General features: G+C 39.6%; 3 protein-coding genes and 1 non-coding gene across 7 annotated transcripts in view; 1 reads left to right on the forward strand and 3 right to left on the reverse strand.

Moving 5' to 3' along the window:
• Positions 1 to 276, reverse strand: part of LOC136438795 (protein CBFA2T1-like) — a 190677-nt gene extending 190401 nt beyond the window's left edge. Inside the window, exon 1 of the mRNA XM_066433750.1 lies at positions 68 to 276. The gene's annotated coding sequence lies outside the window, so the exon portion shown is untranslated. The remainder of the gene's footprint in view (positions 1 to 67) is intronic.
• Positions 277 to 375: 99 nt separating this feature from the next.
• Positions 376 to 6664, forward strand: LOC136438799 (CAP-Gly domain-containing linker protein 4-like). 4 transcript variants are annotated; one of them, XM_066433758.1, is made up of 7 exons: positions 376 to 664; positions 2507 to 2637; positions 3125 to 3219; positions 3771 to 3851; positions 4342 to 4522; positions 5267 to 5351; positions 5516 to 6664. In XM_066433758.1, exons 1-7 carry the CDS (start codon positions 506 to 508, stop codon positions 5738 to 5740), a joined length of 957 nt encoding a protein of 318 aa, XP_066289855.1. In that variant the 5' UTR covers positions 376 to 505; the 3' UTR covers positions 5741 to 6664. The 4 variants fall into 4 exon arrangements, with proteins under 4 accessions (XP_066289855.1, XP_066289853.1, XP_066289854.1 ...); XM_066433756.1 differs by having other exon boundaries at positions 391 to 664; positions 5156 to 5351; XM_066433757.1 differs by having other exon boundaries at positions 393 to 664; positions 5513 to 6664.
• Positions 6656 to 23173, reverse strand: LOC136438798 (acyloxyacyl hydrolase-like). Its single transcript, XM_066433754.1, has 22 exons — positions 22980 to 23173; positions 21151 to 21246; positions 20736 to 20796; positions 17509 to 17608; positions 16958 to 17017; positions 16424 to 16494; positions 16111 to 16171; positions 15467 to 15537; positions 14543 to 14591; positions 14162 to 14210; positions 13642 to 13736; positions 12952 to 13021; positions 12453 to 12486; positions 12190 to 12272; positions 11833 to 11872; positions 11285 to 11359; positions 10846 to 10921; positions 10182 to 10278; positions 9618 to 9676; positions 9141 to 9200; positions 8235 to 8408; positions 6656 to 7554 (listed from the first exon to the last, which is right to left on the reverse strand). The coding sequence occupies exons 1-22, from the start codon at positions 23086 to 23088 to the stop codon at positions 7426 to 7428; spliced, it is 1719 nt and encodes a 572-aa protein (XP_066289851.1). The 5' UTR covers positions 23089 to 23173; the 3' UTR covers positions 6656 to 7425.
• Positions 19711 to 19782, reverse strand: Trnap-agg (transfer RNA proline (anticodon AGG)). Its single transcript has one exon. It is a non-coding gene; the product is annotated as a tRNA-Pro (tRNA).
• Positions 23174 to 23839: the final 666 nt, after the last annotated feature.

Raw genomic sequence — 23839 nt, forward strand, 5'->3', positions numbered from 1 at the left:
ATCCAACCTCCTTGCTCTACCCAAATTTGCACAAGTTGTCAAAAGAATGAAAATTCAAAGTCTTTACCTTGATCAAATGAAGAGAATCCTAACGTGTCACTGGTCTCTAAAATGGCCACTCCAGGGACTCTTGCATCCTATGATCGGTAGTCTCTATGATAAGATCATTATTACAGTTTTGTTTGGGCAGGAAAACAGACATCATATCGTAAACAAACAGACAAAAACAAACAGCAGATTAAAAGGACTAATCTGCCGCCATTAGTCGCACTGCATGGCGGGAGAGAAAGCAAGGTCCCAAGCGTTACAAAGAATTTGCCTACTATTAAAGACCCTATATATTTTGATTTATTAAATCAAGATAGAGGTTTGATCTGCTCAAAATGTGCTCTAGTAGAGTATTTGAATTAAAATTCCTCTGTTTTTATAATTTACTTATTTTTTGGCGAAATAAAGTGTCTAAGTATGCAGATTAGATACGAACCTCTTGGACTTGGAAATAAAGATGGCGGCTTCTCGTAGCAACAGAACGCCTCTGGGCGAGGAGAAAAAGTCGTCTGCTAACGGCAGAACTTCCTCACGGACTCCCAGACACCGTGTTCCCTGTCCCAACGGCTTCTTCAGACAGATCCTAGACGAAGACGACAGGCTGCTGAGTATAAAGGCGAGGCTGTCAATTTTGTTTTTCTTTGTTTTGTCAGTCATCGGAAGTTTGGGGGGAGGGGGGCAGTTTATTTGCGGAAGTTTTTTTTGGTTCCTGACTGACCGCGACCGTCGACCGGTAATCTGCCACATATCTATATATATTTTCACTGGAATCTCTTGAAAATACGAGGCTTAAAAAGGGTAGCTTACTGCTAGTTCTGATCCATGTTTTCTTGTCATAAGCATATTATTATACAATCAACAGGTATTTGAAACTTTTTCATTTGTTTTGATTTGTTGCCAAGTATTACACTGTCAATTCAGATAATTACAAAAAGACATATGTAGCATCCCTTTTCCCTTTATACAAATGAAACTTGTTTTAATCCCTCATGCATCTATGTATGGTGTCAAATGCACTTCCAAGAATCCCCCAATTTCTTCTTACAATTATGTTATACTATGTTAAAAAATGCAATAAATTTCTGTCCAATGTCCAATGTCCTAGGCACAAAATCATAAATGGAAATTTTTACCCCAGAAGGCAGTTTTCCATCAACAATCTTTCTGAACATTATGTTGACTACAGTCTAGATAAATAATAGGCATCCCTATGGTGACTGGTGACCTTTAATTCAATTGAAAGATTCTAATATAGATTTACTGATTGAATTATTCAGTTAAAAATAAGTCCTGTGCCTATGATAATTGTATATCGAAGATACATTGTATTTTACAATAGTGGAAGCCTCCAACATCAACTGTGACCTAAATATGTTACTGATCATTTTGAATGTTACAAAAGTATTTGAGGAAACAGATCTGTTTGTTTACTTGCAGACTAGAATTAGCCTTTACCCCACCCTGTGCCCAGGTCTTTTCATATCAATACAAGGGTAATGTTACTGAGAGCCACTGCGCATTGTTTGTTTGCGTATTGCATTTTGTTTGTTCACAGGTGCATCCTTTGTTTGTTCTCAAGGGTCCTGGAGTGTTACAGAGTAGTGGTATCAATTCTAACCCTTATTGTGTTACTTTGCTTATTCAAGATTCTTTGACTTGATAAGCACAAATGTTGTAGTAACACTTTAACATATTTTTCTGCAGAAATAGTTTTCATCATGGTGACTTGAAGTTCGGGTTTCTTTTGATGTGTCATTTGTGACCCTTGACTCAGCTTTTATGCCGTGAGGTCATTGTTAGTGCTCTTGGATATACTGAACTTATAAAGGGCTTTGTCGTTTTAAAGACATATGATACGTTACTTAGGGTTTCTTTTGAATATTTAGCATACTTCAAATGTGAAGCATACGAAAATGGTTTCTATCAAAATAACATGATCATGGTGATTTGCCTCCAAAACAGAGTTTGTTAGTAATACATGGATTTTTTGCCTGATTTCTTCTATAGTAAGAGCAATTCACATTGTGTATTCATGCATTGGGCATGAACATTGTTGTTGCTACGCTGGGATTATATTACTGATTAAGAGGTTTGGGGATTAGATTAAGAGTCCTTAGCTACTTTAGTTACCAATACAGTGTTTGATTTTCTTGTTAATGGGTTTAATGTGCAGAGCATGCTACCATGATTATTTTATTTTTATGCACAACGATACAAATTTTACAGCTAACGAACACCACGATTGGCAAAGTTCAAATACATTAGATATTATCTAAGTTTTCGTTTGTGACAGAATTAGCCTATCCTTTTCAGTGTAGCCTAGAATACTGAACCATTACAAATCAGTCACAATTTTAGACAGTACTTTAATCGAGAAAATATAATAATAGGATTCTTGAAATGGATAGATCAAAATTATTTCACATCATAGGTGTTTTTGTTTGTTTTTTCTTTGTAGGAGGCAGATAAGCGGGCGTTTGTGGACCCTTTCTTCTGCAACTGTATTCACTGTCAGGAGTTCTACTCAAAACATCTACCTGCCAACATTAGAGATGTTCTGGTCCTGCCTGGCTTTAAACCATCCAAAAGGTGTTTAAAGCATTCTGTTGTTACCAGTTCTACTTCTTTATAACACAGTGTGTCAGAGTCATGTGAGATACTTTTGTGTGTTTAACCTTTAAAAGTGTTTTTTAATGGGGCTCTTATGATGAACGCATTGACAGAACACAGGCATCTAGGCGAGCAGAAACTATCTTCCCCAGGCATTAGAGAAGTTAAAAAATAAATGCTGGTGCTCCTAGAAGTCTGCAAAGGTGGTTATAGCAGGGACAATGTTAACATTTAAGTAGATGTTATCTTTAAAGTCTGTCTGTTGAATTGAACTTACAAAATTGGACTTACTGGAGTTGGACAGTCAAATATTAACTCAAGGTAAGTCCAGTTTTTGTGTATGAAATTACAGTTCTTTAACTTTGCGTCAGAAGTAACTAAATGAACAAGTTTTTCTACTTGTTGAACATTGTTGTTTGAGGCTAACAAAGGGGAAAGTTGTTAACCACATTGACACATCTTCCAGGTCTATGCTGTTGGTTGACAGATTTAAGAAGTACCCTCAACACCCTTCATGGATTAAACTGGGGGATAGGGTCATAGTACAAGGCAGATATCCAGGTGAAATATTATATTTCATATCTTTTCACTTCTTATTAATCCCTTTGGTATTTGTAATCTGTAAACTTTTTTTAACCTTAACAGAACACATAGGTTCTTTTGAAAATAAAGAATTGGCAGTATTTTTTACTTTGTGGTTGAGACAATTATAGCAGAAATATGTTGATTATATGGATGACATCTACGCATGCATCAATTTTCATCCTTTACCCCCAAAAAGGTTTTGACCATACTGTCAATTGTACAAAGAAGCTGCAAAATATGCAAATTGCAAAATGGTCCAACTTTGTTTTCTGCGCACACTCACATCAGTTTTGGGGTGCCCAGAGTATTCCATCCATATTATCAAATCAGTACGGTCTAATACAGCAGTAGTTACTATGACTTTTTATTTCTAATATATCATTAGAAGTATTGTTAATCAATAAAGATTTTATTGTTTTGTAAAGTTTCCTTCAGAAAGAGAAAACCTAGAAGCGAGATGTCTTCTTCAGGAAAAAGCAGATGCTGGATTTTAATTTATTGAATATAATTCCTCTTTATTTGTCCAGGTTTTGTGAAATATGTTGGTGTGCTTGATGAGGATGACTTGGCGGCTGAGCTGTATGTTGGAGTTAAGCTGGATGACCCAGGTAAACTAAATACCATCACCTTGTTTGTTGTGATATCATCTTTAATAGACAGTGGTGTGTTTTGTTAAACTATTTGAAATATATACATTTGTAGTACATACAAAAGTAGTTGTGACAAATACAACTTAGAAAATCATCGTACAAAGACAATCTAGTACTTCAAATGTCAAGTCAGAGTTTTGGTTACATACCTCCAGATTCTCGTTCAGTCACTGACAAAAGACAGCAGATGCTGTCGGAAACGTCTGTTTACAAAGATGACGTCCCTAACCAAAGCTATGTACTAATTGTTGATTGAGAAAATTATTATGAAATGTCTTTCCCAAGGGCACGAAATTTCTATTGTGATCTATCAGGACCCTTAGATTCTGAGTCAACTATCCTGGCCACAAGGCCACCAAGTCACTGTTACTGTAACAGTTACCGTAATACATGTAGGTGTGTATACAATATTTTTAGAAGTTGACCCAATCTAAATCTCTTTCCTCAGTGGGTATGGAGGACGGTTTCTGGAACAACAAGTTCTACTTTTCCTGTCCCAAGGGTCACGGGGTCATGGTCAGGTACAGCGAGGTTCGGAAGGTGTGCCCTCCCACCCGCAGACCCAGAACAGCTTTCTCTGACTGGCGGTACTACCACATTCCTGGGCAGAGGAGGAGCAGAAGTGCAAGGTCAGTAAATGAGTGAGTGAGTGAGTGAGTGAGTGAGTGAGTGAGTGAGTGAGTGAGTGAGTGAGTGAGTGAGTGGGTGGGTGGGTGAGTGAGTGAGTGAGTGAGTGAGTGGGTGAGTGGGTGAGTGAGTGAGTAAGTGAGTTAATGAGTGAGTGAGTGAGTGAGCAAGTGTAAGAGTGAGTAGAAGTAAGATTGAGTATCAGAGTGAGTGAGCAAGTGTGAGTGAGTGAGCAAGTGAGTTGAGTGAAAGAGTGAGTTACCAAGCAAGTGTAAAAATGAGTGTCTGAGTAGTGAGTGAGTGTAAGAGTGAGTGAGAGTAAGAGTGAATGAGAGTGAGTGAGTGAGTGAGTGAGTGAGTGAGTGAGTGAGTGAGTGAGTGAGAGGAAATTGATAAGTCAGTGAGACTCATTTTATTGATTGAAGTTTTTTCTTGAAAATCCTAAGATGTTTTGGAAAAATCTCAAGATTGTTTCAATTTTGAACGAAGTGTGAGGACTTCCAGCTAGTGGGGTTCATTTTGATCTATACTATGACATGGGCGTATTCTACAAAATATGACATACGCATTGAAAGTATTAGCCCAAACTGTTCCTCTCAATCAAAAATTCATCAGCTTGTGGTGTTTTTCTACAGTGACCCAGGCACAGATCTGTCCCACACATCTAGTGACAAGTTCAGAAGTCACAGCTCTGACCCGACTAGTCTGCAGTCTACACACTCTAACAGGGCTCCGCCTCATTTCAGAGATGAACCCAAAAGAAACATGCAGAGAGACAAGTCATCTTCAACCACAGTGTCTTCCTCCTATCCCAGCAGCAGATATCAAAAGGTATCATTCCAAACATGTTGTGTTTTGAGTTTGAATCCCTGACAGGTCCAAGGTCAAGTTTGGGCCCCTGGTGAGTGACCTTGGTACTGCAGTAGAACGTCTGGTTTTTGCATCTTTTGTCCTGGACATGCTATTGTCTTAATTTTTTTTCTTTTCTGCAGCAGACTCCAAGGAGAGATGCTTCTCTACAGGAGAGAGAGAGGACGAAGAAAGAAAACGGCGACGTGAGGTCTTTATCAGCTACGGAGCTGAGGATGGAAGACTGGAGAACACAGTATGGAGAGGACCAGGCCATGAGGATGAGTGCCGCTCTCACCAATCTCCAGTTGGCTTGGGAGAAAGGGAAGGAAGAGACTCAGAAAGTACCAGTAGCACCAAAAAAGAAGTGATGTATTGATGGCAAGATAGGACGACTTGATATGCAGTAGAAATGCAATGATCTTACCTCAGTATCTGTATTGTTTAGTGTTAATTGTATGGCTTCCACAGTAAGTTGGGATATCCCTGCAGCTCAACTGGTAGCAGCCTCACGGTTGAGCTCCTGGTTCCAATTAGTTGCTAACTGGGAGACCCTGATTCAATCCTGGGTCTTGACATCTCGGTTGGGGCTGCACCAGTTTTGGAATGGATGCAAAATGGGCGTTCTGTGCTTAAGGCGGTGCCTCAAGGACGTTCAAGGGAAATGGCCAGCAACCCCTCCCCGTAAAATATACCCTGCTACATGAACTGAAACAGCAAGGAAAGTTGCCTCCCTATGTGCCACTAGGCACTACAAGGTGAACAACAACCACAGTGAGCTAGCACTAGGATTTGGCAATGGGTTTATTATAACCATTCCTTGAGGAAGATATTCAACAATGCCAGAATAAATGCTATTTCTGACTCAATATGGCTATTCATATTCAGTTGTTTTGTTGTGGGCTAATAATGAGCCAAATACAGTCACTGTATAAATTAAGAGCAATTTAATTGTAGTGGCCGTTCTTAATACCTCATACTTATCATGGGACGTAACATTATAATTTATATGTACAAATCTTCACCAGAAATTGTATTTTTCTGTAAAATAAGTTGTCAGAAAACGTTCTCCATTTAGAACTTTATTACTGAGAAAAAGACATCATGTCTAAAATAACAATTTGCGTCAGAATACATAGATGTGTTTTAATTGTATACATGTACATATGTTTGCTGAATTAAGTCAATATCGCAATAATGTTAGCTATGAAATAGCAATAATGATTAACAAAAGCCATGAGTTGCTAAATGAATGTGGAAATTCAACCAATAAATGAAATGCAACATTTTCACACGATACATTGACTGAAATTTTGATATATTCAATTTATCCCTGAGTTGAGGTGATAAAACTAAGATTATATTATAATATTTCCATGTCAGTTCCACTGATTTTTCTTAATGTTCTGTTACAACTGCAGATAATCCTAATTAAGGGTTAATGACCTACCCCAGGGTGTTTACAGTGACATAATGCCTGACCAGTGACCAATGAATAAATCACCGAGCGATAGAAGCAAATGAGGTGGTTTATGAGGTGCAGCTATAGGTCACTGGCAAGGTGTTTAAGTCATCGTAAACACCGCAGGAAAAGCAGGGTCATTTACATTACGATATCATCATATAGATGTGATTTCAAACTAACACTAACATTTTTTTAAAAAGTTAAAATCCCATAATTCCGGCAACTGTGCAATATTGGCCGATCATTATTGCACGGCTTTCTTCTTCATTAACCCAATGTTTATGATATTATGGCTGTATATTCAATAGGAAATTTGAGGCTTGTAATGGGTCTCCACAGCCTTGCTATATAACAATATCACTCGATTACAACATTACAATATGTAATACCTTAAACTCATATAATATTGCGGTTGGGGGAAAGGGGGTAGTTCACTGCATTTAATTTTTACAGTGGGAGAAAACATCACTGTCTCAGATGTTAGTAATCAAACAGTTGCGATGTTGAAACTTTAGCAGTTGACTAGTGACTGTCAAAGTAGCTAAAATGAAGTTACCGTTAAAAAATCAAGAATTACAGTAGTCTACATCCTCAGTAGCCACCCTGGTCCCCGAACAGTTCCTTGATCCTGTCGTTGTTTGGGTTGACCTTACCCACTAAGTCGGGGTATTCCTTTTCCAGCTGCTTCCAAAAGTGTGCCGCAGCAAGGGCATTTGCCTGCTGTGAAGCAATACAAGATTTCTATCATTGAGTGCATTTGGATGTGTCTGTAACAAGGACCAAAGGTGTAAGGTATTATCCGTAGCAAACTAATGAAGATCAGTATTATGCCCAAAGAACACAGGGTTTGGAATCTTATTCAGATCTTTTCAACTTCTTCAAGTCATTGCAGCTGTTCAAAATATAGTAGCTTGCATCATAAATTGTGCCTATTATCTACCGAGTAAAGTGACCAGTTGGTCAAATGATGGTCTGCATTGGGGGGATCATGATACCGCTAGATAATGGTAAATTTAGGAGGACTTAATTAATTGGCTTGTTATTGCAAAATGTTTTGGGAATGATTCTATTGCATCTCTTTTCTTGTATTCATGGGGCGTCTGGCAAACTGTAATTGCTGACACAACCAGGCACTCTGTGGTGACTTTTGGACAATCTGGCATTGGACTGACAATCTATGGAGTAAATTGTCAATAACACTTAACACTGCATTCAGGATATCAAATAACGTGCGAAGTAGAATTAAAGTGACGAATTACACTTAACGTTGAGGTAGAGTGGGCTAGCTATGATTGTAACGGTGATTTAGAATATATCTGACACTACGCCTCACGGAAAAAGGCATGCGGCCCCTCTTGAATCTGACCTAGAGCCTACCTGATTGGTCAGATGTGACGTACCTGATTGATATGGAAGCCGTCGACAGGTTCGATTAGCTGCCATCCCTCTCCGCCGTTTGCCTCCCACTCGGCTATCACCTCGTCTATGCCGATGTCCAGGTACACCAGGTCAAAGTTCTTGTACTCAGAAGTGGCAGTGATGTTTTTCAGAACGTCGCTCAGCTCAAAAGCTCTCTAATGAAAGTTTTCCAAGTTATAAAACAGTTTTTTACTTCAATCACAGACAATATCAGACAATGTGATCGATTCTAACTGTACACCAGGTCAAAGTTCTTGTACTCAGAAGTGGCAGTGATGTTTTTCAGAACGACGCTCAGCTCAAAAGCTCTCTGCAGAAAGTTGTTTTCGAAGTTACAGAAAGTAGAATTGTTTCACTACAATTATGAAAAATACTGGAAGGTGAACATGATCTTTTCTTTCTGTAAAGTACTTTCTTTCCATTTCTTTTTTTTTACTGTAAATGCCTCAAACTTTGCAGGGATTTCATTTCGCAGTAGGGAGAAAATTGAATGTTCACAGTATGTGGCTTTGATTTTGTGGTTGAAAGAAGGGGGTAGGTGCACCAAACTTTTGTGGTAGTTTGCAGTCACAGCAAAAAATGCAGACATTAAACCACAATTTCAACTTTTGTTGTTCGATACATTTAGGCCACACCAATTTGATTTCTTGGTTAACAGATTTTTTTTTAAATTTAGCAACAACAAAAAATCATGAAAACAGAAGGCTGGGGTGAAAACTTGCACCTGATCCTGTTCACTCCCTGAAATTGTGTGCACCAAAGTACAAACTGTCCTCTAAGATTTTGTTTTCCTGTTGATTTTCCAATCTAGCATCTTTTTTTTTAAATTCCGTTAACCAAGAAATTAAAATAGTGTGGCCTTATCTGTCATTGAATTATCAACCCACCTTTGTTGTCAGGTACCGGAGGGTGGAGTTGTCAGTCAACCAGCCAGCACAAGGAGAGATCTGGGGAAACAAAACATTCATCAAAAAACATCTTGATACCGTCCGCTGTCAATAGTGCAAAATATTATATTATTGCAAAAACAAATTTACCTTTTTTTCGCTTAAAGTATGCACTTTTTAAACTTGTCAAAATGCAAAAAGTGTCTAAGGCTATCGCCCTGTTTTGTCTGACTTATTAGTTTAGAATAGATATATTACATCACTTTGTATGCAGCTATGAGAAACAAGAATTTGTGGATCATCAAAATGCTCAGGATTCTAAGTCTCTCTTTGCATGAATCCAAAGCAAGGGGAGACATTAAGACAATTCCCCTCCCCTCTTACTCTGACAATGTGTTAACTTCTCAATCTATAGAAGACTAAATGTCAAACAAATTTAAAGCAAAACTAACTGAAGGATACTTGTGAGAAACTCACCTCCAGACAGGTCATGTAGTTGTAGAAGTCTGTGTAAGTTATGTCATTCCTCAGACTCCCTGAAACGTATAACAACATCCGAAAATGATTTCATGAGGTTGGTAGTCAGAAGCTCTGAGGAAGGTGTCTGATAGACATCAAAACGCAAGCAGGTGAGACATGACTGGGTGTGTAAAAAGAAAACTCCAATATCCAACATACATACATGTATAACAACTGATCTAATTATTTCTTGACATCCTTTCAGCACCCCAAAACTGATGCAGGCATTATAACGAGAACAATTTACACCCGTCGTGTAAGAAAGTATGACTTTTTTGAGGGGAGTAGAAAGTTTGCAAAGAATTGAATAGATAATTTAATGATAACCTCCTTGATAAGTTGAAAAAGTTGTAAAAATTGGCCAAGATATGGCACATACAGATATTAAATGATAAGGGGTCAGAGCTATAGATTGCCAGTGCTCAACCCCTTAACAAAATTCCACTCCCAGCTATTATATCTGATTTCCACAACTTTTTCAACTTGCCCAGGAAGTCTTAGAGTCCATGAAAGAATGTTCACCTAGGGGATAGATCCTGTCGTGCACATTGTCGTACAGCAGGCTGCCATTGGCCAAGCCTGTCAGCCAAACATGGCTGCCTGCAGGGAGAACTCCATCCTGAATGGAAGCATAATAACATGAAAAAATTATGTATATCAAATTTTACATTTGCGGGCGGTTGATTTCATGGTAGAAGGATGAAGGGTGTTTTTGCTGCATTCTAAGTTTGAGGTGAAAATAATACTGCAGTAACTGTTACAGTAATATACCATAATAACCTGCATTGATGAAGGTTAGACTTCCAGGTAATAAGATACACAATTTAACAGTTAATAACTCAAGCAGCTGGATAGATTTCCTAAACGGTCAGATGTTTCAGGTAGCATCCACTACCTTTCGTTGGTGATTGAAGATTGTGAAGAATGTTTGCTGTGTCATGATTTTACGGTGGAGAGGTATGAGATAAAACCAACCACAAACATTTCAAGATTTACGGCGACATCTTTTAAAACTGCAGTTTCATTCAAGAACACTTACATGTGTATGACTACTATGATCCTGACTTTGAATGAGGATATTACATGTACAATGTAACTTTTATGTTTATACATTTTCGGACAGACTAATAGGTATAATGAAAGCATCTTGTACTGTTACTATATATGTATGTATAACGTTACTAACCAAGTATTGCAAAGTATCCAGCATATTTTTTCTGAACTCATCGGGTTTAGTCATGCGAGACAATGTGTCAGGATGCCTAAGTTGGAAAAGACAAACAAAAAACAAAACACATTATGTCATATAGTATTTCCTGGAATCATTGAAAGGGTAAAATGTAAATTAGTAGCCTCAGATTTGTTATCATTATGAAAATCAGATAATACATTTAAGAAGCTGTAACATTTCTACTGTCAAACTAGCCAAAATCAATGTCACATACTGTAGATGCAGAAACGTTTGCAGGCGATTCAATTTTGCGGTAGGGAGTAAATGGAGTGTTTGCAGTGGTTCTGAGTTCGCACCTGAAACAATAGTAGTGCTACAGTCACACAATGGATCTTTTTTTCGCGGTAAAGAGTTCACCGCAAACATTTCTGCATTTACAGTATTAAACACTTACCCATTGCACACATCGTTTCCCACCACCTCAATGTTGACTAGAGCAGGGTAATCAGACATCCGGTTCCTCACCAAGCTGTCAGGTAGATGATGTTAAGTAGATGTCATTTCAAATGGAACTTAATAACCTTCTTGAAAACTGAAGATAAAGTTTGGGGCCCGACCAACAATTCTGCCAGCCCCTCTGCGGGAAGTAAAGAATTTCCTTCTTGACTTATCCTGTTTTAAAGCTTGCAACTACAATGCCCCTGCAGTTCCAAAAGAAAGCTGCTAGTGGCCCAAAACTTATGTCACTTCTTACCAATCACAAAAAACACCTAAAACTTGTGACCATAGCATATCCAGAACATGAGATACAAAAACTGGAAGTTCTGATGCAGTTCTTCAATAGGCCTAACCTTCATTCATAGCATCTTGAGTATAATACTCTTCAATCACAAACGAACACCGTTACTCGACCAAAAACATACCCTTCTTCGCACCGGTAATCCTTACACCACTGTACATTGCCTGCTTGGCGCCAGAGCGTATAGATTTCTTACCACTTACCTTCTTACAATCGTGCTGTTCATGGATCCAGATCTCCCACCTAGGTGAAAAACAGAAACATTCAAATGCATCTAAACAGTAGTATAACATGGATGAGCTGACACCTTGCTATCAAGATTAAGAATTCTGACAAAAGGTACCTAATGGGAATGCTGGTACTTACCTAGTCTCTACCAGACTAACTACGCTGGGAAATAGGGAGAATAATTTGCCCGGGGAGTTTGGCTACCAAAGGGTTTGACTGGCCGCACAGGCCTCTAAAAGGGGTGAATGTAACCTTACCATGGACTGACTCTTCTGGCCAATACGAGGTTGTACATACCCCTGTAGGAAGGCCTGGTGTAGGCCAGTACTTACCGTTCACACCGATATTTTGGTAGTCCCTGTGGTTGCAGCGGTTTCGCTCACGCAGTCGCATGTAGATGGAGTCCACAGGTCCTCTGTAGATACGGGTCAAAGGTAATGATAATCAATCATTATACACTTGATAGCTTTTACCAATTATCAATAAAAACAATTCTTGTGCATACAAACTATCATCTGGCTTTGTGCTGGTTGTTTGACCCATATGTGCAGGGTCATAATCATCAACAATTTTCAGACTGTTGAAAGGTACTCACTTGATGACCTCTCCAAAAGTGTTGTTCATGTGACCTGGGACACCAAAAAGCAAAACGTATGCATTACACATTGCAATGGAAATCATCTGTTTCATCCTGAAATTGTGTATTCTATCATTTTAGCATCTTATCAATAACAGAGATTGCAAACCCAGAGTTCACCAGCACAAATTGTTGTCCCACAAAGCAGACCAAACACGTACAAAAGGGGCTGGGTAAATTGTCACATCACAGTATTCTATCCTGAAACTCAAGCTGAACAACATTCACACAGCCATTGTGCTGAACAACATTCACACACCCATCCCTGTCCCTGGTGCTGAACAACATCCACACATCCATCCCTGTCCCTGGTGCTGAACAACATTCACACATCCATCCCTGTCCCTGGTGCTGAACAACATTCACACATCCATCCGTGTCCCTAGTTCTGAACATTCACCACCATTAAAATCCAGACTAAGAGGTTGAACCCTTCTCTTCCTGCAACATTTTTTACCTGTAGCTGCGGAAAGTTCTGGCCAGTCAATTTCATTCTCTAGGATGAAGAGCAAGTCTTTGAAGACAGACTGTGAAAAAATAATCAAATTGCATTATCTTTAAACATGGAAAACAATGACAGCCGGTCTCAATGAAAGGACTGAAAAGCGGTGAAGATGAATGAAAATGAATGAAAAATATAGAGCAAGCATTCCAAACTTGATGAGTATTGAGTAATTGTACAGATGATACTAACAACATAATTGATTTATTTGAAATTATATGAGTTTCTCCAGAACACAGTATGGAGGTAAGCACTTCCTATGGTACATTATCATGACTTCAAGTTTAGTTCATCTTAGTTAATTGAGAGTGACGTTGACCTTGTTCTTGACAAACCTAGCTTCTGGGTGACTTTGGTTTTTATTAAAACCAATTTAAACTGATGAATGTTTAGCAATATCTTTTGCATGTTGATAGAATGAAAATGATGCTGTCACCAGCAATGGTGTGTAAACACTTCCCATACCTGCATTCGTGACCCCAATTTTAGGTCCCATCCAAAATATGGGGTGCAGCTCAAACCAAGCTGTTCTGACCCAGGATTTAAGATTAAGGTCTCCTAGTTACCAACTAATAAGAACCAGCAGCACAACTGTGAGGCTGCTACCTGTTAAGCTGCAGGGATGCCCCTAGTTCCCATACATACCGGATTCAAACTCTTAGCCTCAAACCACTGTGGCGGCAGGTGGAAGTGTGCTCCGATGGAGTCTCCTAGTAATATCATACCCCTGGGTTCAGTTCCTGCAGAGAGATATCATAGTCTGTTAATCATCCTGTTATTGTGTTGTTTCTTCACTGCCAGTGGGCTAGCCCCCTGCTACAGTGATTGCACCACAGCGTGGCCCAGGGCTATGAAACGGAGATGGGCACCGCCCTGTACATCAATAATGGTGTGGGAGGATTGTAACTAAACTATTGTGTTGTTTATGAAGACCAAAAGCATTCCACATTTCATGGCAAGGGAGAGTTTCTGACAATACTGTATGACTTCCTTCACTTATTTCTGTTTCAGATGTTTACATTGTGCTGTCTACTTTTGTTTCTTGTAAAGAGTGAATACCTTTGTTGCTCATGACATTTATGAGAATGGACAGTATTGGATGGAAAGTTGTCTCTGACAAGCCAAGAGAAGATTACCCTCTTCCTTTTTGGAATGTGAAACTTACCATTACAAAGGAGATCCTCATAGGGCAAGCCTGTTTCAGAATCCAGACCCTGGGAAAAGACAAGGAAAGCAATGTTATTGCTTCTTTCTGGGGAACACCAGTTGCAACATAAAGCATTCGAATTTATGGGAGTCAGAGATTTGTTCATTCACAAGAAAATTGTGTGGAACACCATTCACACATCCATCCCTGTCCTAGTGCTGTACAACATTCACACATCCATCCCTGTCCTAGTGCTGTACAACATTCACACACCTATCCCTGTCCGTGGTGCTGAACAACATTTACACATTCATCCCTGTCCCTAGTGCTGTGCAACATTCACAATTCCACCCATCCTTGTTTCTGAATAATAATGCATTAAAGACAACTTCTACTCACAGATATGCCGTTACAGTTAGAGTCTGTCAGCACATCACCATTAATTGGCCTGAAAATGTAAAATAATTGCTTGTGTAAGAAACTTAATTGAACATCCTCATTTGTCTTAATAAAACCTTGATTCAAATTTAAACCCAGTTGCCAGTATCAGGGATGATGCCACATATATATTCTATCCATGTGAATACAGCAATTGCACTGCAGTGTCCCTGTGCTTGCCATAGAATTGAACTCCATGGAAACGGATGGTGTTAAACCTCTGCACATAGAAGAACATAGCACACTTGTTGAGAAGAGTAGAGGTGACCTGGTCTGCTTGGCTGAAAACATGATGAGCTGTAGCAAAGCCACCACAATATCTAACCTTTAGAACACTCAAGTAACCATTTGGCACCCAATTCCCTATTGGTTACGGGGTTGGGCAGCAGGGAGAAGGTTAAGCTTTATCTATAAAGCATTGATGGAGTTGGATTTAGTTTAAAGGCAACCAAAGCAATATTAGGGCCCAAAAATGGAAAATAGAAAGAGCTGAAATCTTCATGGTAATGACATTTACTAACATTGTTTAGCACATTTGCGTAATAACTTCATTCTTTGAGCATTTCAAAACCACGCAAAAACGTGCAGTACAGTGATGCCCTTAGTTTCGCGAGCCTACAAAAACTCAGTGAGTTCCCACACCACAACGACGTCATATTTTTGCATCATGGACGTTGCTATACATTGTGATAGTGTTGTTTGAACTGCCAGATCATGTATAGAAATGACTAAATAAATTGACTTTCAAAATCCAATTTTTGGGCCGTAATATTGCTTGGGGCTCCTTTAACGTAACTCTAAATCAATGGAAAGTTTGCTACAGTTTGGGCCACAAACCGAGATAACTGAAAAGAGTACAATGCGAAGAAGCCCCTCCCCCTATACCTTGCTCCTGGATGATGTCTTGAGTCAAGGTCATTACAATCCTTCCCACGCCAGGAGCTTCCCCTGAACGTCTGCAAAAAGACATGTTCATGATACAGGTGTGAGAATGAGAGATATCTATCAATCAAGTCTTGTATATACAATTTAATAATAATAATAAGCATGGTCTTGATTGTCTTGAATGCTCAATGAAAAAAAATTAATCTCCTCCATCCTGAAGTAGCCTTTTAGCACCAAATCTGAATTGGTTACAGAGTTAGGTAGGTAGCAGGAAGAAGGTTATAGAAAAGAACCTTTAGAATTGTATCTACTTTCAACAATTATCATTAACACTTAACAATTTTAATTGTTGGGCAGGTGTAATACTACTGTAAATCTTGAACTATTCGCAGTGTTTTGATTTTGCATTCTTCAGCCGCTGACCACAAACACATCACATGCAAACATTTACCGGTATTCTATCTTTCATTGTGTTAATTATGCAAAATAAGAGATTCCACAAACTCTTGATTTTCACTGTGCCATGAAATCTAATTGCTGTGGAAGTAAGTGAATGGATCTACAGTAGTCATCAGTGTGTATCAGTGTGCCCTGAGGCCAGCATGCAGTATTTTCCAGAACTGCAGCAAGCACAGCAACGTTACCTTTATGGTGCTGAATCCATCTTTGTCCAAGTCCTCGGCTGGAAGATGTGAATTAAACGCTCTACAGACAAATAGATGAATACGTTAATGTTATATCAAAACTCTTCTTTCCGTGCATTGTGCAAAGTCATGATTGTTTCCAACAATGCTTTACATTCATCCAAGAAGGTTTGCGTATTCTGCTAAGGCACCGGCTATGCTTTACGTACAATTTTTGCCACTTAGATTAAGTGAAATTAAATAGCTCATCCTATCCATCAACAATGATGCCCGCTGTTGATTGATGTTTTTGTATTCTTGAATAAACAGTTACCTGTTTATGATGTCACATATCTCCTTGATTCCTGGTATGTTGCAGATGTCTGCATATCCATGTTGCTGCCGCTGTGAAAGAAAGGTTGATGTCATCATTTAGACTGCAAAATGGTCCTAAAATTACGGTGCCCAAAACCTTAGCATTTTTTCTATTTGTCAAGACCTAACCACCTAACATTGATCTCACAACAGGCGGGCATCCATAGCATCTTGAGTTATGTTGTAAATCTCAAACGTACATACATACAAAACCAAAACAAAGCCACAAATGTACACTTCCATATAGATACAGATACAGATACAGAAAGTGACAGATTTATGTAACCTGGCAGATACATTTTAAATGTCAATGGAGGTCTAAGCTATTTTAGCACCTTGGTTTGACCAAGGGGGTTTAAAAATGACTAAACCTCCTCGGTTTGACACAATGGTGTGATCTTAAGGTTTGTGCATTTAGACCAGAATTGGCGGAGGATGAGTATGTTATGCAATTGAATGTCTTCGGTAGAGTCAATTAGTCATTAAAACATACCATTTTCATCACTTCCTGGTACATGGGTTGAGTTCTCCTCAGTGCTGCCTCCATACCTTCCTACAGGCCAAGATAAACAAGACTTTGTTTAACTGGCACACTGAAGAAGCCGTTTGGCACCCCATTCTCTATTGGTTACAGAATTAGGCAGCAGGGAGAAGGTTAGATGAACCATAACTTGAAAAACAGATAAAGAAACAATAAATTAATGTTACTTCAAAAACCTGGTGTCTTGTAAAACTACCGACATAACTGGATGCTCTGTAGTGACTTTTGGGCAATCTGGTGTTTGACTATGCCATACAAAGAATTTGTCAATAAAGCTTAACTATTAATTCAATAATGACAATGATAAAGTAAAATGCTAAGTGGACTTAAAGCGACCCATTGCGCTCCACGAATAATTTAACGACATCACTTAACGTTGAATTAGACTGGGCTGGCTACGATTAATGATGAACTAGAATAGCGCCCTACACCTCACAGTAGAAGGCATGCAGACCCTCACACACCCTCCCCATGTTGTTAGTGGACCAGCCCTGGGTACTTACCTTGGGTACAGGGAAGAGATGACAGGCCTGGTGACCTGGGTCCACCTTGCAGAAACCAATGGCATGGCACACTACATCCGGAGTCTCCTTGTTATAGATCCTATGATAAGTTACAAATGGAAAAAAATTGATACAAGACTGGCAATGATAAAAAGACATTGCCATGGCGACGGTGGTTGTTGTTTTAATTTTTACTGTACCCTGCTTAGGGCATAGTGATAGGTGGTGCTGTTCATACAGGATTTCTTACGTAAAGGGCTGAAGGGTACCTGTTCTACTGGACAAATACACACACACATAGACACGCACACACACACAGACACGCACACACACAGACAGCGACAGTTCCACTAGATTCTACCAGACACACCCCATTGTCAGAACGAACATCGATTTCATCACAGCCTGATCATGACAACTGAAAACAGCCCATGGACCGGGTTCCCACCATACAAAATGACTATTCTACTCTGATAGGACTGCTGTTTACATGAACAACATGTTAAGCCAAATCTACACAAATTTTAACATCATAGTCCACTTACCAACAGACACAGCATACATGTACACCATGCAACAGCTTGTACACTTATGTTCCCTGAACTATAGAACTAAGTCCTCTAGAGCGTGAATAGCCAGGGATGTTAGCTAAGGATGGAATGCCAGGATGGAATGCCAGGATGGAATGCCAGGATGGAATGCCAGGATGGAATCCCATGATGGAATGCCAGGATGGAATCCCAGGATGGAATGCCAGGATGGAATCCCAGGATGGAATGCCAGGATGGAATCCCAGGATGGAATGTCAGGATGGAATCCCAGGATGGAATGCCAGGATGGAATTCGAGTCCCACTGGAAGACCAGGAACACCAGTCATAAAGGAATTTGCCAGTAATTCCTGGAGCCCTACTGAAATGCCAGCCTGGGAATCTTAATCCAGAAATGTTGTTGTGTAAAAATGTGTCCCATGTGTTCTTGGAAGTGTACAGGATTATATCAGCAAGAAAGTGGCATCTTATCAGCAGGATAATCATCTAGTACTAGTACTACTGGCTTGCTAAATTTCCTTGCGACAGTGAAATTTTTCATTGATCGATCTGGCTTGGACATGTTCCCAATGTCATGAATGAGGTTAATGCCCTTTATTAATTAATCTGCTTGTATAGGTAACTGAAGCAGCGTGTGAACAATCGTTATCAGTACAGAGTTGATGCAGTAACGACCTGTTCCCCGAAGAAAGACATTAAGTCTTACAGTTGTAAGGACCAGCATTAGGGCGTCTAAAAGCATTGTAACAGACACACGTTGTTTTAGAAAAGAGCAATATCACTGTGGAGCTGAGGTCTTAAATGGGTCATGTATACATAAGCCTGGCACATCTGGTAGACAGATGTAGCTTCCTGTCTAGGTTATCTAGGAGGAATGTCCCGAGGGAGGCTTTCTGTCTGACTAACATTCCTAACATTCTTATTGTCTTAATATGCCTATGGACACATGCCTGTACAATTCCTAGAATAGTTGCAATCTGCACACAATACTATATCATTTGGCTCGCCCCTGAGGCGTCGCCAAAAAAGTAATGCCAGTCCAATCAATGACAATAGACACCTGCACCCACCGCTCTTGAGGAGTCGCAAAAAAACTAAAACTGCCAAATGGCTGACTGACAGCTTCTTGAAAAAGTTGGAGGAAATATTCATAAAGAAGCTGAAAAATAAGTCGAAGAAGCCAAGAATTTAAGAAATAGAAATATTTCTTACAATGCACACTGACTCCCAACAACTTAAACAAAGGAGGCTACCCCTGCCCCGGCCGCGGAGATCTGCTTGGAGATCTAACGTTAACATTATACCTCACTTCCGGGTTGACAGGTAACCGCTACAACAAACTTCGTCCGTATAGTTTTGTGTACGGACGGGATGTAAATGGTCCATGTTAACATCAAATGTCGTAACAATTATTACTACGACAAATTTCATCACAAGTCGATAAAACTTTTATGACTTTTATCAAGGACATTATATAATGTCCTTGCTTTTATAATACGTTTAGTATTACGCATGATGCCACGGAAAACAAACAAAACGGGAAAGAAAAAATTCAAACGAAAATTTAGTGTTACGTTTTATGTACCGGAAATTTTAAATGTCAAAAGAAAAAGAAAATACGAAGAACTGTAAAAAGGGAGAAAATACTTGACAGGGCTTGCCCGGGAATCGAACCCGGGACCTCTCGCACCCTAAGCGAGAATCATGCCACTAGACCAGCAAGCCTTGCATACACGGCCCAATGATCCAACAGTTTTTCAATAATATACCAAAAAGCGCCGTCTGCCGAAAAATAAATAGCAGTGCATACAATTCTTGCCACTGATAGCTGTAGCCTACTCTAAGTCAGATAGCCAATATTCAATCATTTAACATCAGTATTTTAAACGTGACGTTACGTACTTTATGTGGTTGCGTACCCACACAAGGCCTACAAGTAGTGAGACATCTAGCGGTTTACGCCATAATTGCTACACAAGTTCCTAGTTTGGCATTTATACACAAAAACGAACTTCTGGTTCGCATAAAAAAACATTTCCGTCAAATTACCTGACCAAACCTCTGAGACCAGGCATAAAATTTCTTTGAAAAGAGAAGCTCATGCGAAAAGTAAAAAGCTAGCAAAAGATTTTAATGTTTATTATCTGCTTGAGGAGTGAGATCTCACTCTCATGAGAGTTTTTTAAAGTGACGACAAGACAGAACTTGACAGGATTTATCACGCATATAAATCTGTGGCGTTAGAACAAAGTATTTGTGCTTGACCGTACACGAATCTTCAATGGTTAAGACTATGAGAAAATGCTAAATCATCCCATCAGAAGAACCTGCGAAGTCAAAAAACCGATAAAACAACGGTACCGTTGCAAATTATCAGAAATAGAAAAGTGGAACTCACGCTTATGTAAGGAGCGAAAAATCTAGCAAAATAGTTTAATTTTCATTACCTGCTTGAGGATTAAGAGTTTTGAAAGTGACGACAAGACAGAACTTTGGAGATTTATCTTGCTTAAGTCACTCTTTTAAATCGAAGAAGACATTTGTGTTTGGCTGTTTTGCGGAATTTCAACCCGGTCCAGACTTTGACGAGAATGCTAAATCGTCCCATCAGAAGGTCACGGAAAATCGATAAAACATCATTAGTAACTTTTTTTCAGGAATAGAAAAGCGAAACTCACGCTTCTGCTATGTAAGGAGCAAATATCTTCGCACCAGCTCGGCATGGGGCCTGGAGTTGATCTGATAAAGGGAAAAATAAATTAATCATTGAACGTTTCTACGTCGAAGTGAGTTACTGGGTCTAGGCGTTTGAAAGTAAAGGTCTGATTGCTTTAACTTTGTCTTTAATCAACGCTCAATGATGTCAAGGAATTATGAAACTCAAGCATGTGGAACGTCATCATTTACCAACTTAACGTTAGCAATGTTATCAAAGTTCAGTCGTAACGTCTTGGATACATTTGCATTCACTGACAATACACCAATCCTCTAATACAAACAGAGAGAAAGAGAAAGAGAGAGAGAGATGGAGAGAGAGAGAGAGAGAGAAGGGAGAGAGAGAGAGAGAGAGAGAGAGAGATGCTAAGACGTTACCTGGTAGAAAGGAGCAGAATCGATCCAAAGCCTTCACTGCGTCTTCATTGTACACTTGAGCCAACTGCTCCACGAGTCCCACCAACGATGCGCACGCTGGGAGATGTGACGTTACATAAAGCGTTTCACGGTTTTTTATCCTCAACATAATATTAAGGGGGCACCCCCTAGTTTATTTTGCGTCTCAATTCGAGTTTGCAAACCCCTAAGTCTAGCGACCGTCTCTTCCAGGAAATACTTCTGAGCCAAAACAACTGTGAATGGGAATGAAGGCTATCCCTCTAGCTACAAGAAAACCCGAGTTTCGGTTTCTTCAACCTTTGTGATTTTAGTAAATATAAGAGGGAAAAAGTATTTTTCCGTCAAAAATGAGGCGCAAAATTTGGCATTTTCCCGTGGAACTAAATACATCACAAAATTTTTTGGCACGAAAATGACTGTTAGTGTCAGAAAGAGAAAACTCCAAGGTATAATCAAGCCCATTATAAAGAAAATCCTACCACTGTGATTTTCACAATAACCCGACGCGCGAGGTAATGCAACACGGCCAAAAGAACGCAACAAAGGTCAATCTGGGTCAAAGAGGCAGTTTACCTTCAACGCGTATGGATATCCGGAAGTAAGGCTCGGATCGAAACGCAATTTCCACCCAAAACACACCAATTCATACGCTTTTCGGCCATGTTAGTATCTAATGTCAGTTCGAAGCACATTTTGAGAAATGTGAACTCAAACCCAGACCCTCGAAACCCTTTCGTCCCTTTTTTGTCGCGGACTACCATGGACCACTGTCGCGGAAGAACTGGTGCGTGCACCGTTAAATGTTTATATCGATTAATAGATAGCCTTGCCAGTGTTATTGCATGACTCTCCAGCAAAAGGTATGTCATTTTAGTTGTGTTGAAAATTTGATACACAAAGGAAACGAATAACTACGCGTAAATCACATTTTCTATAACTATGAGCTTAAAATAAATGCATTGAAGGTGTACGTCTCTTGGCTCTTGCAAAACAAGTGAGTACGTTTATGTAATAAGTTATTATCATGTTGCCATATTACGTTGACTCATCAGAACTTCCACATTTCATATTGGCTATGGAGCCGAAATTAATGCCATATAGAAGTGCTGCAAGTGGTGAGTAATAAATCTCAAGTAATCAGATGATATACTGAATAATTGACCTATTTCACTGTTCAGTCTTGTAGGAGGAGGACTCTTTCAGGTTGTTTGTTGACATTTGTAGCACGTTTCTCAAATTGTCCAACACAAATTACCGTCTGAGCATAAACCAAATATTCACTCGGTGGTTTTATTCTAGTCTCTACCAGACTAACCGCGTCGGCTATAGAGAGAACATTTGCCGGGAGACTTTGGCCATGGAGGATAACATTCTCACCCGCAGTTGCAATATTGGACCCTATCTCCATAGCCGACCCCCTTCATACAGTTGACTCTATTTGGCCAATTTCTACTATTTTCCCAGCGACCCGCAGAGGCTGGTAGAGTCTAGTTTTATTCGGTGGTTGTAGCAAATGGCCAGGCCTTATGACACCATGTACACCTCGGGGAGGGCCATTAACTCATATTCTTTAAGCAAAGGTTCTTTTTTAATAGGCGTTTTAATCAGGCTTTCCATTTGTCAGGTTTTCCTTTTTTTGTCTGGAGGACAAAAAAAACCCTGACAAAATAGAAAGCCCGATAAGAACCCCTAAAAGCTTTTTAAAAGACGTCCAAAACATATCGGAGCCTAGCCTTTCTATCTGCTTGGAGAGTAGGTCATTAACCCTTACGTAAACGTAAATAACATGGACACAAATGAGTTTCTACCTGAACAGTTCGGTCCTCCGTTTGCACCCCGGGCCATGAAACCAGCCCTAGTTGGGGGTAACAGAGTCAGGAAGGTTACCGCACACAGGAGTCTCAGAGACCGCCACATTCTAGTTTCTCGCCGGACCTGCAGCTCAGAGGGGAAGCCTTATGATTTGAGTCGGTCCAAAGGCCACAGGCCTAGCTAGGAATCGTACGAATGAGCACACGTGATGAGCACCGATTGATAAGTGTTCCAGCCATATTTGCATTTACTGACAATACACCAATCCTCTAACACAAACAGAGAGCGAGCGAGAGAGAGAGAGAGAGAGAGAGAGAGAGAGAGAGAGAGAGAGAGAGAGAAGGAGAGAGAGAAGGAGGGAGAGAGAGATATGCTAAGACGTTACCTGGTAGAAAGGAGCAGAATCGATCCAAAGCCTTCACTGCGTCTTCATTGTACACTTGAGCCAACTGCTCCACGAGCCCCACCAACACTGCGCACGCTGGGAGATGTGACGTTACAATGTAACATTTCATAAAGCGTTTTTATCCACAACATAATATTAAATGTTTGCATCGATTAATAGATAGCCTTGCCAGTGTTATTGCATGACTCTCAGCAAAAGATATGTCATTTTAGTTGTCAAATAAACAAATGAAATGAATTACTAGTACTACGCTTGAATCATAACGGTTAATACTTTCTATAACTATGAGCTCAAAATAAATGCATTGAATTACAACTTGGCGTAACGTCTCTTGGCTTGTAAAACAGATGGGTAACGTTACGTTTATTTAAGTTATTTCCACATTGCGTTGGCCTATCAGAACTTCCCCATTTCATATTGGTTATAAAGCCGAAATGTCTTCGAAGTGCT

This window comes from Branchiostoma lanceolatum, chromosome 7, assembly GCF_035083965.1.
Source record: "Branchiostoma lanceolatum isolate klBraLanc5 chromosome 7, klBraLanc5.hap2, whole genome shotgun sequence".
NCBI lineage: Eukaryota > Metazoa > Chordata > Leptocardii > Amphioxiformes > Branchiostomatidae > Branchiostoma > Branchiostoma lanceolatum.